Source organism: Mytilus trossulus, chromosome 9 (genome assembly GCF_036588685.1).
Source record: "Mytilus trossulus isolate FHL-02 chromosome 9, PNRI_Mtr1.1.1.hap1, whole genome shotgun sequence".
Lineage (NCBI taxonomy): Eukaryota > Metazoa > Mollusca > Bivalvia > Mytilida > Mytilidae > Mytilus > Mytilus trossulus.
The window spans coordinates 38,596,547-38,615,361 of NC_086381.1; the positions used below are offsets into that span (position 1 = coordinate 38,596,547).

Here is an 18,815-nt window from a genome sequence, read left to right on the forward strand (position 1 = left end):
AAGTTAGCAAATAAAGATCAATTTTAATATGATACCCCTAATGGTTTCAAGTACTCTTCATAACTGCTTATGGTTATTAGATTGGGGGCACTTTAAAGGGATTGTTGACCACACTTAACATTTAACTTTATAATATGAAAGTGGCTTTGGAAACTTTATAGTTAAGTTTCACTAATAATAATTTTATATTTTATGATTCGATAACATAGTTGATATAGATGAGATTCGAACAAACTTTGAAAATGGAAAACATATTTTAGTAAGGGAGCTACCATTTGATTTTTATGGGGGGGGGCTAGGATGAAATTTGAAAAAAATAGGCAGGACAGGAGTTTTGAGTAAAAAAAGAGGCAGGATGAGCAACTTGGTAAAAAAAAAGGCAGGATAACAATTTGTGTAAAAAAAGTCAGCATAAACTAGTAAAAAAAAAAGGCAGGACCGAATAGAGTAAAAAATAAAAAGGCAGGACAGAGGTTACATTAAAATCAAATGGTAGCTCCCTAATTAGATCAAGTCTTGTATTTTTCACTCAGTTTGTGAAACAGTCTAAAGAAAGTCCTTTTTTTACAGAATCAGTGCAAGCTACTATCATATAAAATTGTTAAAAAAAAGGCCACTTACCTTACACTTCAGTTTCGTATTGTAACAAGAAATCCAGAATCATTTTAATGTGAGTTTATAAGACATTTTTATATAAACAAAAAAAAAATATAAGGGGATACTGTTTTAGGGTAAACTGTTGTTGTTGCCTGTTGCGATCATTATTTGCTGCTATAGCGGAGCAGGATTTGCCATCCAAAGTTCTTTAAACAAGAACAAAATCATGTTCTATTAACAATTTATACATAAATATATATATATATAACAATTAAGAGATGGTTTTTGTTATGTTCATAATATCGTTAAAGGTTCGTTTTGTTTAAATTATGGCAAATTGCAGCATGCACCAAAGAGATGTCAAATGTCATATGAATTAATTTCACAAAAGGGTCATGTTCAAAAAGTCCTGGAATCTTATAACAACTAATATCACAGTTAAATTTTGTCACTTTTACACATTGCCCATTTTCATGCTCAGGTTTACTTTCTGGTTCTCACAACACTATGGCATATTTCTGAGAACGTAATCTATTTATACATGAAAATATATTGCAAGAAACTATAAATGTGCAGATTTTGGTAATAATTTAGTAACTATGGCAAAAATGAACAAGGGTATTCTTAACCACAATCTAAACACTGTTGCGGGTAAAAAGATGCCTTTCAGATATACCAAAGTTAAATCATAAAAATACTGAACTCCGAAGAAAACTCAAAACGGAAAGTCCCTAACTAAATGGCTAATTTTTTCTATATACATGTATATGAGGATGTTGTTGGGTTTTTTTAACTTCTCTTTTATTATACTTCATTTGTTTTTTATATATTTTACCGAAAAGTTTCCCTAATTTGACCCCGTAGTTTGCATCTAAAAGGGGCTAATAGAAGAGGTCAAGTACATGTTATACTATTTATTTATTTTTAACTAAAAGAATCTTTTAACGACACTTCACCTTGGTATTATAAGGTGATACGATTTCATTAAACCAAATAGTCCCTTTTAATTAGATTATTGTACACATAAAAGATCAAATTGAGCATTATGTTACCACTAGGGAGAATAACTTGATCTCAAAGACAAATAAGACCAAAGGGTTTGTATCTAACATTTTATTTGTTTTGTTACCAGATTTTGTTTTTGTTGTTGATCAGGTGTATACGTCACACGTGATACGTCATATGGGAGATAGAATTTATGATCATAACGGATTTCTTCTATCTTTAATCTATACTTCCATTTGCTTGCGCCTTTTTATATTTATTCAATTATGGTTTTTTTTTCCCTTCTTTTTCTTACAAAAACGTTTCTTGACTTGTGATAGCTTTTCATTGATTATAAGCTTTCTCCGTGACAAAGACCTCACATCTCCAGCTTTTTAGTCGACGTTTTGAACTTGTAATTTTTGTACTACACGTTTCACTGTTGTACAGTATCTTTTCCATTACGCATTTCATCGTTGTAAAGCACTGTCTTTTCAATAAAAAAAAGTATTATAGTGCAATTTGTATTTGTTTTACACTGTTCGACCATTCGGCTTTTTTCTGTAGATGTTTTATTGCATTTTATAGCATTAATATTTTTTGCAAGGTCATTAGAATATAAAAGGGAAAGTGCTAATGGTTAAGGTAAATAGATATATATTTCCACAATAAACAAGCAATCATATTTATAAAGTGTTTTACCCAGTGGTAAAGTGGAACAATAAATTTGATGAGATTAAAATTTGTATCTCTTTGAATTGGGTAATGTTTATCCTATTTGGCAGCTGATCTGTGCAACTTTTTTTTCTGTTTTGACTTTACACCATACGGTCTAGGTGGGTTAGGGGCCCAATAAACTAGTTTAACGACCACATATTGTCCCTATACCAAGTCGGGCTTTCTAGGCAGTTCGTTAATGTTTTTGGATCTCCATTTAAAAAAAAAAAAAAAAAAAAGACATGAGGGATGAGAGTGATGTAAGCTGCTGTACTTTCCAATTTATTTGGTGATTCCTGATATCCTTTTAAAGTATAATAATTGTGTTCTATCTATTTTTATACACATTAGACCACCAGCTTAGGGTCTTTTTCCACAAATCTAGGTATATCGTGAGCCTAATGTAAAAAAGATCAATTTACTCTCTTTTAACACACATTAAAATACGTTTACTAAAGTTTAAACTGCTTCCGATGAATTATTGTAGAATCTTAATTTTTTACATCTTTAAAATCAAAATATATACATTAAATTCTTCCAAACTCACAATAGATATTTAGAATACTACACCGTTTAAGGTTTCTCTATAGAGTTAAACAATTTCTCCCTTAGTTACTATTTGAAAATCTTGAAATAAATATATTTGCACCTGTCCTAAGTCAGGAATCTGATGTACAGTAGTTGTCGTTTGTTTATGTAATATATACGTGTTTCTCGTTTCTCGTTTTGTTTATATAGATTAGACCGTTGGTTTTCCCGTTTGAATGGTTTTACACTAGTAATTTTGGGGTCCTTTATAGCTTGTTGTTTGGTGTGAGCCAAGGCTCCGTGTTGAAGGCCGTACTTTAACCTATAATGGTTTAATTTTTAAATTGTTATTTGGATGGAGAGTTGTCTCATTGGCACTCACACCACATCTTCCTATATATATTAAATGCGAAATGTTTAGCGTATTTTTAAACGGTTGAGTGTATTTTTCTCGCCTAAAGTAATTCCAATAAGATCAAGTGTTTTCGAACAAGAGTAGAATATTAATATTTAATAGTTTACAATGAATAGTGTCATGCCATCGTAATGTAATTGCAATTATAACCCCGTGTCATTGTTAAGCTGTTAAGATCTTCACTTTCTTCAATTTCCTGCTTTTAATCAAATCAATGTGTAAAGATTATTACCCTAATATCGACAACTTTGAAATCTTTAATGCTAAAAACATATTAAACTTGTAAATATAATACAAGCATGTATATTAAAAACTGATATTGAACCGTACGAACTGATAAAAGCCTATGGCAATCAAAACTTTATGTTTTTTTTTTCAATTTCAATATTTATATTGCTTAGAGAAAGGCTGCATATAAAGAAACATAATTATAAGGTGTTTGTTGTTGTATTGTTGTATTTAATTATAAGTTTAATAGAGCAATAAGACAGCAACCAAACAACAAGCATGCAGGTATTACGACACCCCAAACACATACAAACTAGTAGCAAATAACATATGTTGTAAATCATTTCAACATTCAGGGACGACAAAAAACGGAAAACTGTAATTCTATTCAATGATATAAAGGCAACAGAAGCATACCACTTTTCAAAAGTCCTAAATCGACAGAAAGAAAACAAACCCGGATAACAAACTAAAACCGAGGGAAACACATCAATTATCAGAAAAAACAACAACAACGGAACAACAGAAACACTGTATATTTCGCTACAATGACAAATTGGCTTTACCACAGATAAACTTAAAACAATAAGGGATAATGACGTACAAGCATGATTTGAAAAAAAAAATATTATTTTATGGCATAAAAAATGTCTCTAGAGTTTTCATATGAAATGAACAGGGAAAAATGCTAAAAAGAACGAAAAATGTGTAATGTTTTGAAAACAGTTGATCCTAAATGTATTGTATATGGGTTTGTTTTTTTTTAAAGATCGATGAGTATAATGAATGCCATGCACACAAATGGATTGCATGTCTAGGGAAAAGCTAGAGTATTTAGAAAAGTAATAGGAAAAGTGGAAAATGTTATCATCGAAAACATGTACAAAAAACCTGACATTTTGTACATGAGAGATCATAATATCCATTCTGGACCGGTGCATGAACACGTAAACATAAACATAATTTGTTTTTGAACAGGTTCGTGAAAACATACACGAAAAAATGTTCATGAATGCATATACGTAAACGTTTTTGGACAAATTCATGTGTGTATGATATGTTTTGGTCAACATTCTGTTTTTTTTTGTTTTTACATCATTTGTAATATGTGCTACACGCTCCGGTCAGATTGGACTTGTTTGTTGATATAACCAAGCTTTTCAGATGATTTAATGGATGCGTAACAAAATGTTATATACACTTTGTTCTGAAGAGTTTCTTTATTTGAAAACATAAAAGCAATGTTATGTACACCAGTTGTTCAACAGATCTGACGATTTGATATCATGTCCTCGTGTTTGAAGATGACCACGATTCTTTCTATCTATCATTCAAAAGAAATAAAAACTAAATTTTCACATTTTATTCACATTTTACAGTTTATAAATACATCATTATCACAGATAAAAGCAATTATTTAAAAAAAACTACCATTACTGTGCTAGGACACTTGTCTAAGTTTCATTGTTAGTAGCACTTTTATTAGTATCTAGTCCCACATGGGACATCTGACATCGACAGTTGTTAAATATTTTAATCGCTTAACATTAAATTTAAGCTTTTTAAGATCATAACTATTTCATTTCATCCGAATCATTAACTCAAAGTATTACAAATGTATTATTATAATTTCAAAAATAAATACATTTGAAATCGGAATAAAAACTAGACTTGATTGGCACTTTATGATATCTTTCGAAGACTAGATTTGTGTAGAGATCATTAAAACGATATGACGATCGTTTACGACACATCTATTTCGTCATCACTTTCTGAATCGTCACTATGAGAAAAACTAGATTGCGCATGTTCCATGTCTATAGACAAGGAGCCGGGATAGTCTGTGTCATCCAAGTTATTGGTACATTCGGAACTTTGGCTGTCATTTAAATTGTCATTGTCATTATTATCGGAAACAGCCGACTGTTCACAATTTTGACCATCGCTTCCTTTAACTGGCAAAGTTGATTCACGTGATCCTCCAGACGATAACAGTTCCCGCTCTTTTGAATTCCTCCATTTCATTCTCCTGTTTTGAAACCAAATTTTTACCTAAAAAGCAAAATATAAATAATATAATCTTTTTGTTTGTTTCTTAATATTTTAAATGTGATAATTTATCTTTTCATAAAATAACAAGAACCTTCGTGTTCATATGTCTACATGATAGTATAAGTTACAAGCTGACGACTGAACAACCGTACCAGCTTTTCATGTTTGTAGACGCCGGAGTAAAATTATTTAAAAGTTTCTAAAAGTTTGTTATTTTGTTATCTTGTGGAGAGTTGTCTCATTGGCAATCATACCACATCTTCTTTTTTTAAACTTCATTAAGGTGTTATTAATAATATCATTATGACAGACGCTATAACTTTCATCATTAGTTACACAAGTGGAGTTTGCTAACAGCTTGTCTTTCATCTCAGTTTAAAATTCATCATTTAATACCCATGTGTTTTCTTTACTTATACTTGTATACAAATGTGTTTCAACCAAAAAACTCCGTTTCGTGTTCTTGGAAGAAAAATATGAATTTTGATCAATCAGCCGTCTATTTGTTGCACTTAAAGAATATTTCAGCGTTAAATGAGTCTTAAATTTTCAACAACAAAAATCTAAAATTAAATTTATAAATAATATAACGGTACCCGTTCGGATTTTAGATTTCAAGATTCAAAAACTATTTCAATTCTTATGAAATCATGACTGTCACGTCGTAACAAGATATATCATTTATCAAAGTTGACTGCTTTAAGTTTTTCTTTATTCAGAGTCATAAAGAAGCTGCTGACACTCTTTTCGGAACGCCTCCCGACACTTCATTGCCAGCTACTTTAACCAAAACAGAAACAAACAATCTGCATTCATGACAAACTGTCTCTATTATGCGGCAGTTTATATTATCATTACAATTAATTTGTTTTATTATTGCTAATTTCTCATTAAGATATCAGGACCAGATGTTTTAACGATTATCTTGAATTTCCCTTTGGCAGCCAGCTCCTTATTCAATTGCCGTCAGTTAGTCAATTTCATTCCGTTATAAGTTTCATACTTATTATAATATGTTATAGAAAATTGACAACGGAATCTATGACAGTCTCCCTTACTTCATCTGTTATTGTTGTGGACTGCTGGAGACCATTTGAAGGATCCTTTCAGAGCGCCTTAAGAATTATTGCTGATGAATTAAAGGCGCTCATGTACTCATGAGAGACATGTGAAAGTGACAACTTATTACAAATTGATGATAAACTAATCCAAGAATGTGTATTAATTAACAAGCCTAAGATTCATAAAATGTCTCATGGCGTCAAAGTAAATCATAAAAATAATTATCTGTCACTGACATTTTGTTATAATATTGCATCTTTCGTGTAAGCGTATTTTATGAAAATATTAATGTGGGTTTTGCGTTTCCTAATTGACGACGGTGGTTCATTGGAAACATTTTAAACATATTTTAAAGCGTTAAACATGAAGAACAAGAACTTGCATTATTGTGCTGTTTGGTTGCTGTTTTTGATGTGTTTCCCAATCTTCTTCTGACATTAGACCTACCTGAGAATCTTTAAGTCCTAGTTTGGCTGCAAAGTTAGTTGACATTAGACCTACCTGAGAATCTTTAAGTCCTAGTTTGGCTGCAAGCTTCTTTCTGTCTGGTTTACTTATATATTTCTGTTTTTGGAACATCTTTTCTAGGCCTTTCCTTTGCATGTCTGAGAATACTGCTCTCCTCAACATCCCACGGCGAGGCTTCCCTCTCATGTTACTTAAAAATGAAAATGCGTGCGGCACTGGCATCAATGGAGAACCTAAAATATAAACAGGAAATTATAAATCACATGTCTTTGTAACAGATTAGACCGTTGGTTTTTCCGTTTGAATAGTTTAACACTAGTTGTGTTGGGGTCCTTTATAGCTTGTTGTTCGGTGTGAGCCAAGGCTCCGTGTTGATGGCCGTACACTTGACCTATAATGGTTTACTCTTTTAAATTATTATTTGGATGGAGAGTTGTCTCATTGGCACTCACACCACATCGTCCTATATCTAAATTCCCATCGAAATGAAAGCTCATATATTTGTCGTTTATACATTACAGAGAGATGTACCCGATTGCTTCTAAAGACATTAAAGAATAAAATGTATTCATACATATATATAGTTCCAGTACGAACACACTTTACTGGAATAACCGTAATATGAAAGATGTTGTCGTCATGTCTCCTCACCGCAGAAAAAAAAAACATAATTAATTTTGAGAGTCAAAATCGCAAAGGGCATCAACGCTCAAAAGTCGCTTGTCGGAGGGAGTTTCGTCTTTTCTTAGTTTAAATACAATTTCATGAATTAGAACTTAATAATTGACTCTCAGAATATCGTTAATATACAAGGAACACACAATCAATAGTTATGACAAAATGGTAAATAAAAACAAAAATGTGCATTATTCATAATATGGAGACAAAAAGGTAAACTATTTCTCATAAATAGTATTCCTTTATCAGTCGCATATAAATCAAACGACGCAAATTTACGACACAATAATTTTCAGGTATGCACTTTTTCAAAAGATTATATTTCATTATATTCAATATTCTGCATATTAATATGTATGTCAATATTATTCTTAAATTATTTGATTTTTTTCGCACTTTCCCTTATTCCTAAACGGGATGTAAAATGCGCCAGCACGTAAAAATTCTCCTTGAAAAACACCTTAATTGACACTCCAGAAAAATAACGAGTAGCATATTGAAATACTTCAAAATCTACTAACAAAGAATTATAAATTCATTGATGAAATTTAATGAAATGTTATACGCTTAAATAAACATAAAATAGCGACCTTACATTGAAAAAAGATATAATGCAAAGATATGATCGCTAGGAGCGTGACGATCAACAAAGCTCGTGATTGATACATTAAATTTTACCGCATATTATGAAGCCGGTGGAGATTTTTATAATGATATTGTTACCTGTACATTTTAACGGAAATAAAAGATAATTTGTTTGTTCAGTGTATTAGCTGAAAATAATTTTATAAAATTGTACTCATTTTTCTTCAGTTCAAAAGTTCAAAAACGACGCGTGTTAATACGTTCCGTTCTGAGAAAAGTGGAGAAAAATAGAAAATTCAGACATTTCTCAAGTTTCCCTTTTTTAAATAAATGCCGAAGTACTATTTTCACTAATCGGTGTCGTGCGTTTTTTTAAGGTAATTTCTGTCATTTCAATGGTATTTTAAATTCGAATAAAAAAGAAATAAAATAGTTGTTAATATTGTATTATTCAATGAGATTTATATTGCCAAATTAAAGTGAAATGTTAATTTTATGCATGAAATTGACCTTTCTATCGTACGGTTAAAAGACAGATCAATCTCATAATCGTTAGGACATACAAATGGTGTCATTATCACCTATTACTCGCTCGACTTACAAAGACATTTTCATGTACACTAAAATTAGGGATATCAAATTTGTTTCCGAGGTACCTTACCCCTTTTAATGTGTTGTCTCTTTTTAAATTTAGTAAAATGTCAAACCTAAGGTTGAAGAAACGAAAAACTACTTTTCTATGTCGCATAATTGATAGGAAGAACTGATTTATTATTAACTAGTATCCGATTGAAGAAAAAGAAAAAGAAAAAAATGCTATATATACATATGAGTAAGTATGTGGGGTAACAGTATTAAAACAAAATGAACTAAAATACACTAACACCTACATTTATTTGTCAGCATCTTGTTAAGCAAACATAGTCAAACCAACATGCTAAACATAGTTGTAATTTTTAATAAATAGTAATAAGTTACATGGAAATGCCAGATACTTTTTATTGAAGTTTTTTCCATTGAAGTTACATTTTTAATGTGTTTTATATAAGCTATGAATAAAATTATGAAGTATTATCATTAAACAAAATATTATCGTTAAATATTTTTTTCTAAAACTGCTTTTAATTAACGGACCATAAAACAATGTAGATATTAATGCCTGATATGGACATATTTGAACGAAGATGAAGCGCGGGTGGGCCCTTTATCATTCCCTGGTCACTTTTATCGCTTTTAAAGGTTACTATAGATGTTAATGTTAAATTTTATTGTGGCGCCAATTTCATATTTGAAATGTTAATTTTATGAGTATTTTGATTGTTTTTAAAGATAGTGATAATACATGAATACTAATTTGGGTGAAATTATGACTTTTTCATCCTCAAAAATCTATCTATCAATTGACACGTACTGGATACTTGGCCGAAAGCAAAGGTAACGGTCAATTTGGGTTTATAGACATATTTTCTTTAAAACCCAAGGAGTAATAAATATAATCATGGTTATGATCATAATCAAAATTTATTACTATCAATTAGAACAAGAAATTTATTAGTTAAAAGTCTCGTTGTTAATTAACCTTGGCGATAAAAGTCATTTCAAATTGATACAGTTTAAACTTATAATTGATTCTTTACATAAAATACCGGTCGCGAATTTGAGATACATCAACTGTTGTCTAGTCAGTTGAATATTGAAAATACAATGCAATAAATGAATTAATAAAAAGATAAATAATCAAAGAAAAAAGATAAATATAAATAAACAAAAAAAAAACAAATAAACAATTAAACAAATAAACAAATAAACAAATAAACAAATAAGATAAATGCATTTGCTTTATATATGGAGTTGTAACAGTTGTTTATTTACACTATCATACATGAAGCTGAAAACATATGCATCACACAAAGGTTGTAAAAATCCTAAATCAACAAAATAGGACTATAGCTCACCTGGAAAGTAAGAATTTCTGAACATATTTGGAAACTGTGCTTCATAAAATGATTGTCTTGGTGAGCAGCCCGCACATGATAACCCATGGTTAACGTAACCGCAGCCTTTTGATGGGGACGTGGAGATACTGCTTTGGCAACTGTAAATGTTTCGAGAAGGATGAGGCGATTCAATCTTTTCCTCTGAAATATAAAGATTTTGGGATTCAAATACAGTGTTGTCATTTAGATAGTTCAATTTCACATTTTCAGGCTTATGTAGCGTTTGTTATTCCATGAAATAATTTATGAGCAAATGGATAAAAGAACCCATTAAACTTTTTCTGTAACAATACAACAGTTAAATTGTGTACTCAAACATTAAATTCATTTATGGTTTTAAGTTAATGCATTTCACAAGTATCAAAACTCGTAAAATGTGATGTACAAAAAAGAAACTTTAAATGTTAATGATATTCTAAAATAAAACTTAATCATTAAAAAGAGTTGTTGATTTTAATTAATGAGACAGCAACGGGACGTTACTATATAAAATGAAAACTAATTTATTATTTAATGCACTGTAATTAATAATTGAAATTATTATCGTAGTAAAAAAATCTGAAAAAAAAAACCAGAATTTCAGCTTAAAATAATGTAATTTAACAGAAAGGAGGATAAAAATTATGTATACAAAAATTAATCAATGTTTATTTATTTATTTTTAAAGTGGTACCTTACACTTTCACTTAAATTAATTTGGCTCGTTTAATTTTTATATAATTTTGTCAAAGTAAAAAAATACAAAAATTTCAAAAACTTTGAATCAACTGTTTTGTCAGAAAAATTAGACTGGTTATATACTGTATAGCAGTTTGACAAACACCAATTTTGATCATTGAGAAGCTTAGTAGTGTTAGTTACGACCTTAAGACAAAAGACAATTTGGCTATCATAATTCACAAACAATAACAGAAACAATATTGATGATAGTTAAACAAATTAGAAATATTTACAACTGGTTTTACTTATTTGGAAATGAGGAACGTGTAACGTTGACCTTACCTGATTTTGGAGATGATGGTTCTCTTCCAAGAATTGCATTGACGCCAAACTTCAGATACGGCGCTGGATTGATGGCGTTCAGTGACGCTGATGAAGTTACCGGTGTAGCTTGTAAATTCTCTGGTAATGTTGGAGAAAATGTTGTAGCACAAGTGAATGGCGGTAGACCTTGACGAGCAAGCAATGCTTGATTTCTGTCTCTAAGAAGATTTTCTACAAGAAATGACGCTGACGTTGTCACCATTGGTGCCTGTGGAACTAATTGTCCATTTCTAAACAAACTTTGGTATAACGGCGACGGTGCTAAAATATTCGGAAACATTGTTGCCGACCTCAAGTGTTTTTTTATTATCTTTTTTATGTAAAATAAAAAAAGTTCTCTGCAATATCACTGTTGCATAAACGACACTTTAAAACTCTTATTGTTAATTTTTCACTCAATAACGATAAAACTCTTGTAACAAAATATTTTTCCAAGCTGTTTCCGGAGAAAGATGTGAAAACCGGATAAAGCTAATTTGTTCAATGAATTGATTAGGTATCATATCACATCAAACCTTTATAAGGAATTACCTTTAATGGATATTAATTCACTTCTCATATTTAACCAATCAAACGCGACCTGATGGTTTGATTAACCGGGAGGCGGGTCAATAATGGCAAATGTTCAATATTTACTGTTTTAATAATAAAAGCTATTGCTAACGATTGCCAATCACAAGAGAGATTACGTTTTTTATTGCACATAATGCCAGTTAATATGGAGAAAATGTGTGCATCTTTTATTAAAATTAACAAAAGATTTGCAGAAATGAATACTTTTTATAAGTTTTTATTGAAAATATAAAAAAAAATTAATTGATAACTATTATGAAATTGTGCATATATTCGATTATATTAAATTGATGCGCAAGCTCTTATAAAAAAAAAAGAAAACCTATTGAGAAATGATGTCAGAGCATTATCGAATAATTATAAATGGGAAATAAATAAATTTGAATTGTGCAATTAAAAATCTTTCAAGAAAACAACATATGTTTCCAATGTAAATAGATACAAATTTAATCACTTATATCTATCTGTATATTGATAGTTTTTAATAGATATTCAACATTTATTTACGTATGTTCATATATGCACACATGGTTATATTATTAACACTGATTTAAAGATTTTAGTTCATAATGAATTTTGAATGACTGCGAAAAATATTAGATATTATAATTTCCTAAATCTGACAAAACGAGGATCATTTATTAGAGTACATTGTCGTTGTAGAACCGTTTTTTTTTTTTTTTTTTTTTTTTGGGGGGGGGGGGGGTCTTTCATTTCATATCATTTCAGTCGTAAAGAATATCTGCCAATTCACGCAGAAATTAACATTGCATCTTCTGTGTGATATTAGAAATAAGGAGATATGTTTTCCAATGATATAAGTATCCAGTTGAGTCAGGCAAAATAACGTCACTACAACTTACAAGCATCTAATGTATATGTTAGCCTATGGCCTGTAGAATCATGCAAGAACATTTTGAGAAGCCGAATACGTTAAAAACATGAGAGGCTTTCTGAGTTAATTCTTATATAGGCTAAAATATTAGTACAAAATCATCATTTAGTTGAAATGTATTCTGAGTTAGGGAAATGTTTAATCATTTATGGGATATTATCGGCGTGCTAATATTAAGAAAGATACGTGCGCTTCAAAATATATGATGAAATGAAAACAAAACTTCAGGGTATTTATATTTTTTTTAGGAATATTATGATATTCATAAACAGTATGCATCTCAAAGTTTGTGCACACTGAAATTTCAAATCTGGTTTCATAATAGAATAGGTTATTCAAATTATGATATCCGATACATGTACGTTCAACAAATTTTTATATATACACACAACGATAGAATATTTGTTAAAACGAACTGAATCATATTATAGAAATTATTACATGTAAATATTGTACTTCGTGCTACTATGTAATGCAAGCTGTGTATTTGTAAAATCCCATAAATCTGCATAATAATTAACTACACGCTGGCTTATTAATTTTTTTGCGTAAGTAGTGTTGCTTTTCCAGCACTTGTTAAACTGTTTTTGTTTTATTTTTTATTAAGTATACCCTACTTTTAATTGGCGTCTAAGACACGTCTTATAAAGATTATTTATGAACAAGACGATAGGGGCATTTTGAAATTTAAAGGTTGATACTTCACTTCAAGAGTTTATATACGATAACCACGCTGTTGAGCGTTTCAAATAAACTAAAATCATTTCGTAATCTTCATCTATATGCATGCTATTTTTCTCTGCGTATCTTGTAGATATATAAAACAATGAGCTGATAGAAAACTTGTGTGTTTGCCTTCATCTGCAACAACCAAAATATTTTCTTCTATTCATTTTTATTTCTTCAATTAAGATTTCATTAATAAATCAGATTAAATTTCATGTATTTTGTTGTTTGGACGAAATATATACGTTCAATCTATAAAATGTTTAAGTAACTTATAATGTATGCAATAACATGTAGATTATGCATTTATTTGTAGTCTATTGCATATTAACTACATGTATTTTGTCACATTTGTTAATCATTGATATTATATTATAAGTTTTCATTTAATCTGTTATTTTGAAGAATTATTTTTTGACAATTTGTGAAATTAATTTTTAATTGATACATAATAATCCAATATATAATATAAGTTGTTCACATTGTAAATCCTTAAAATAAATAAAACACATTGTCATATATATAGATAAATAAATTACAATTAAATTACTCGTGCCATGGAGTAAGCTGCTAAAATTTGCACAGCTTTAATCTTTGACTGATTTTTTTAATGGTGTTTTACATTATACCTGTCTACTTTCTCTCCCCACAATGCTATCCTCGTCAACCTGAACAAAAGGTAGATGATAGATATTTTACCTTTAGACACGTCTTATGTCGAGGTCAATAAAGTATCTCGATGATTATTATTTATTCACTTCTTTGTTACAACACAATACTTTGCTTAAAAATACATTAAGAACATTCGTTTCGTTCAGATTTGTTTGTTTATGTACATTATCTCAAATTCTTAATCCCCCAATTTGCAGTCATAGTTGTATACGGCAAATACGGTATTTTCAAACTTTCATTATGGCCATGTAAAATAAAACCAATTACTGTACAATAAAATCATTATTTGCAATTATTTCTCAATCAGCATTAATTATGTTTTAAAGACAGGGTTTCATTTCAGTCCACGACTCTCATTTTGATGGTCAACCAAAAGGGTCGAAAATTAACGCTATAAATTCATGAAAGTAATTTCCGTGGACTGGCCAACTGCTTCAAGGTGACCATAACTGACCCCTACCCGACGGATGAACGATGACCTTATAATTGGGTTTTGACCCCCAGCAGGACACACGCCACAAATGGATTTCATAATGATAGAATTGAACCATCAACTGCAGCGAGTTGGAAAACAGAACCCCTTAGCTACACTAAATTGGAAATAAAATATTTAATCTTAAACGGATGACACAAAAACGTTTCTAAAGAAAATTTCGGTTTCAGTACTATTTACAAAACGTATTTAGATAAAAAGGAAATAAAGTTCATTAAATTATCGAGCTGTGAAATATTTTTCCACTTATCAATTTATTAGATTACTGAAAAATTTGAATATATTTGTTTTGCATTTTTTAAATTCTTTTCCTCATCACTATTTCCGGTAAATTACCTCTGAGTCAATGCATTAGAGTTATAATATGAAGGGAAAAACAATACCAATACATAATATATAAATCTGTTTCTGGGGTCCATTGTCAGCGAAATAAACAAACAAAAATGAACGTTTTTATTATAAAAAAAAATGAAGATAAATGGTAAATCGAAGGATTTGTATATATATAGTCTAAGAGGCATGATTTTTTTTATTAGTTGTTACTGACTTTGAACTAGCTATCAGATAACTGCGAGTACTCTCAGATCTGTTCATTGTGTCTTTTTGTGGACTAAATTTTCTCAAGTAGATCATTTAATATATTTGTTCGAATCTTTTGTAAAAGTCTGAGTCTACTATGAATTCTACGTACATTTCTTATATTTAAAGCAATTCACTATCTGCCCAGATTTGATATGCTGTTTGTATTTTTGTCGATCCTGTGATGTATGTCCCAAAAGAGAGACAAAGCGGCGTCAATATTTAGATTCCGAATGTGGATAAAGTCTTTTGAATGACTCGCCGTGAAATTTTACGAAAGTTGGACAGAAACTGTTTATGATCAAAAGAGTATGCAGAGCAATATAATAATGCAATTATATCTTTAATTTTCCTGCATTTTAAGAACAAAATGTATTTCTTTCTGCAAATAATAAGTGGTCGCAGTTTGGGCTTATATTTGGTTATTTCTCAATTACATTAATTACTTGTCGAATCTTCACCGAATTTTATGAAAATGCCAAAGAAGCTTTTTGTATGACTAATGTCTAAAGCAAAAATTTGGAAAGCATTTGTTTTCGTTCAGTTTTCTGTTCTTTTCTGATAGACAGATAGCCGGACTCTTCTTTACGCAATTAATTGTTTTACATGCTCAATCTTTAAACCTTAATCCATAGATTGTCGTGAAATATTTCAGATAAAAAAAAATATCAAAAAAAAATTTAAGATTTTTTTTTTAAATCCCTTTAATGGAACGATATATTGGTTCACTTTTTGTGGGAAGAAATCCTAGGTGTTCCATAATTTTCCATATTGCACCTCTTAGAAATTTTTTTCCCGTGTTCATTAAAAGGTGCTTTTGTCGATTGTATGCTCACTCAATGCACTCTTAAAACTTATTTAAAATTAATATTGGTTTGGATGTTTCCTCTACAACAAATGACCATTAGGCTAGCTTTCAGGTTAACACGATGATTATAAAGTTAACATATTACAAATTTTAACCAAAAACAAATACACCATTTAGATTCAAAAGTATGTTGCTATCAATGATTTTTTACTGACAGGAATCATTACGGTATCTGGTATCTCATTCTCATAGCTTTCGGTGGCTTCGTCCCTTTCGAACCCACTACCAGCAGGTGCTTTATCATCGAGCGGTTGGAAACCCTCATATTCCTCACCAAGGTTTGGGCGTACACGTACAAATGACCCAGCTACGCCACTGTCTTTTAAACATTTATAATTTGTTTATACTGCTTAGAAATACGACATAATGTTGAAACAACCCAAACAAACGCATACAAGAAGCTCTGTTACCTTTAACTTCTTTTTGAAATTGCTCAAGTGGTAAATAAAAAAGTGAAATCGGGACTACTTCATGTTACAAATTGTGATGTGTGCAGCAACTGTACAGGGTTAAAATCAGGTATCAATAGTTACTCCAGGAACTGCCACACACAGACCCGGAAGGTGTCTGTTGTGAGGCTTGAATGGCACGTTCAGGTAGTTGATTCCAGTCAACAATTGTTCTGGGGATGAAACTGTATTTATAGGCATCCGCTGACTGGAAAACCTGTCCCTATGGTATTGCCGGGTTGTTACAGTTGGTCTCCTGATGCAATCTGGGATAATGACTGATGCTTCTCCATGTAGGATCTTGTATAGGAGTATGAGCATGGCTCCTTGTCTTCGTGTTGCTAGTGTTGGCCAGCCAAGTGTCTGTAGGATGTTGATTACAGTTCCTGGTTCCCGAGAATAAGTTGTTGTTACAAATCCGGCAGCTCCTCGTTGTACCATCTCGATTTGGTTTATCTGGCACTTTTTATATGGGTCGCCATACTGCAGACGCATACTCGAGGTGAGGCATATCTTATGTTTTGCATGCGCTCTCTATTATGTATTGGGTGCTCAATCCAAGTGTTCTGTTGGCTTTTGATGTTGCTTTTGAGATATGGTGGTCCCAATTCATGTCCTCTGATAGTTCTAAGCCGAGGTATGGATAGTGCTGAACAGTTTCCAGGTAAAGTTCCATCATATGGTAGTTGTGAACAACAGGGTTGCGTTTTCTGGTTACCCTAAGGATGAAACATTTTGCTGGATGAAATGTCATCTGCCAGCGTCTTGCCTATTCTACCAGTTGCGTAAGGTCTTGTTGTAGCTGCTGGCATGTATCCGAGTTGTGGACGCTTCTGTATAAAAGGGAGTCGTTAGCAAACAGTCGTAGACTGGTACATGGCGATATAGAATCGCCTATGTCATTGATGTAAGGACCGTCCCCTGGGGTACACCGGACCGTACTGCTTTCATATCACTCATTTCACCATCTACACAAACTCGTTGGTTTCGTTTGGTAAGCCATGCGCTTATCCAACCGAGAACATCTCCCCGTATACCATAGTAGCTTATTTTCAACAATAGCCGCTGGTGAGGGACTGTGCCAAATGCCGAGGAAAAATCTAGGACTAGCATATATATTTGTTCTATCATATCCAAAGATCGTGCCACTGATTCTATGGTATTGTAATTTCAGGATTTTTTATAGCCGACTACACAGGCAAATTTTACTCGCATCAATTTCGCGTGAATTAAAATTCATGTGAATCTCACGTGAAATTTACGTGAATTTCACCTCATACGAGCTTATACATAAAACTCATATGAAATCAGTTTATGTGAGTTTCACATTAATCTCATGTCAAACTTACGTGAACTTCACGTGAAAGACATATGAAGTTTTTTTCTCGTGAAATTCACATGAATTTAAGAATTAAAGGAATTCATACAACATTTGAATTTTCAAATGCAATTAAATTCCTGAAATATACCATTCTTTTTTAAAAGTTCACGTGAAATTCATATGAAAATTTTTACGTGAGTTTCGTGTATAAGCTCGTTTGAGATGAATTTCACGTAAAATTGTTAGATTCATGTGAAATTCACGTGAGCAAATTATGCTTGTTTATGCGGTATGGGCGTAGCTCAATGATAAAGTCCGTACGGCGACCCATAATTGTTAACGTCTGTGTCATTTCGTCTCTTCTGGAGCGTTGTCTCATTGGCAATCATACCACTTTTTTCTTTTTTCTTTTTTTTATATTGGTGCTGTGTGGCACCGTTAAATTCCACAATTCCTCTAAAGTCCACAACACCGCTAAAGTCAACAACAATTTTCCGCTAAAAGTCCACAACGCCGCTAAAGTCCACAAACTTTCCACTAAAGTCCACAAAATGACCTCCGCTAAAATCCACAAGAAAACGCCGTTAAAGTCCACTATAACAAGTTCCGCTAAAGTCCAAACATTTTTTTTATAATCAAAAGATCAATTCGCTGGTTTTATACTCCCAGTAGTATATATATCTAATAAAAAGCATGAACCCTTGTTCTTTCAAGTATTTCTTACGAAAGCGTATTAGGGACATAGTAAACATAAAATTTGTAATGAAATATTTTTCAAAGTCGAAATTTTGACATTCCAAATTTTAAAATTTCGACTTAATCTAGAATTTTTGACCTTCTCAAATTTTTGAATTCGGTCCGACTAAGTAAAAATTCAAAATTTT

At 31.3% G+C, this 18,815-nt stretch overlaps 1 protein-coding gene across 1 annotated transcript; it reads right to left on the minus strand.

Moving 5' to 3' along the window:
* Window positions 1–4,817: 4,817 nt before the first annotated feature.
* Window positions 4,818–11,845, minus strand: LOC134685680 (homeobox protein DBX1-A-like). The gene is made up of 4 exons (XM_063545652.1): window positions 11,314–11,845; window positions 10,270–10,452; window positions 7,085–7,284; window positions 4,818–5,521 (listed from the first exon to the last, which is right to left on the minus strand). The coding sequence occupies exons 1-4, from the start codon at window positions 11,633–11,635 to the stop codon at window positions 5,213–5,215; spliced, it is 1,014 nt and encodes a 337-aa protein (XP_063401722.1). The 5' UTR covers window positions 11,636–11,845; the 3' UTR covers window positions 4,818–5,212.
* Window positions 11,846–18,815: the final 6,970 nt, after the last annotated feature.

What these genes read in the sequence shown, in the direction of transcription:
- LOC134685680 (XM_063545652.1), bottom strand. Translation starts at nt 11,635, where the DNA reads ATGTTTCCGAATATTTTAGCACCGTCGCCGTTATACCAAAGTTTGTTT. An exon ending in ACCATCATCTCCAAAATCAG is followed by an intron (nt 10,453 to 11,313) that starts GTAAGGTCAACG and finishes TTTATATTTCAG; the next exon opens with AGGAAAAGATTGAATCGCCT. An exon ending in CAGAAATTCTTACTTTCCAG is followed by an intron (nt 7,285 to 10,269) that starts GTGAGCTATAGT and finishes TTTATATTTTAG; the next exon opens with GTTCTCCATTGATGCCAGTG.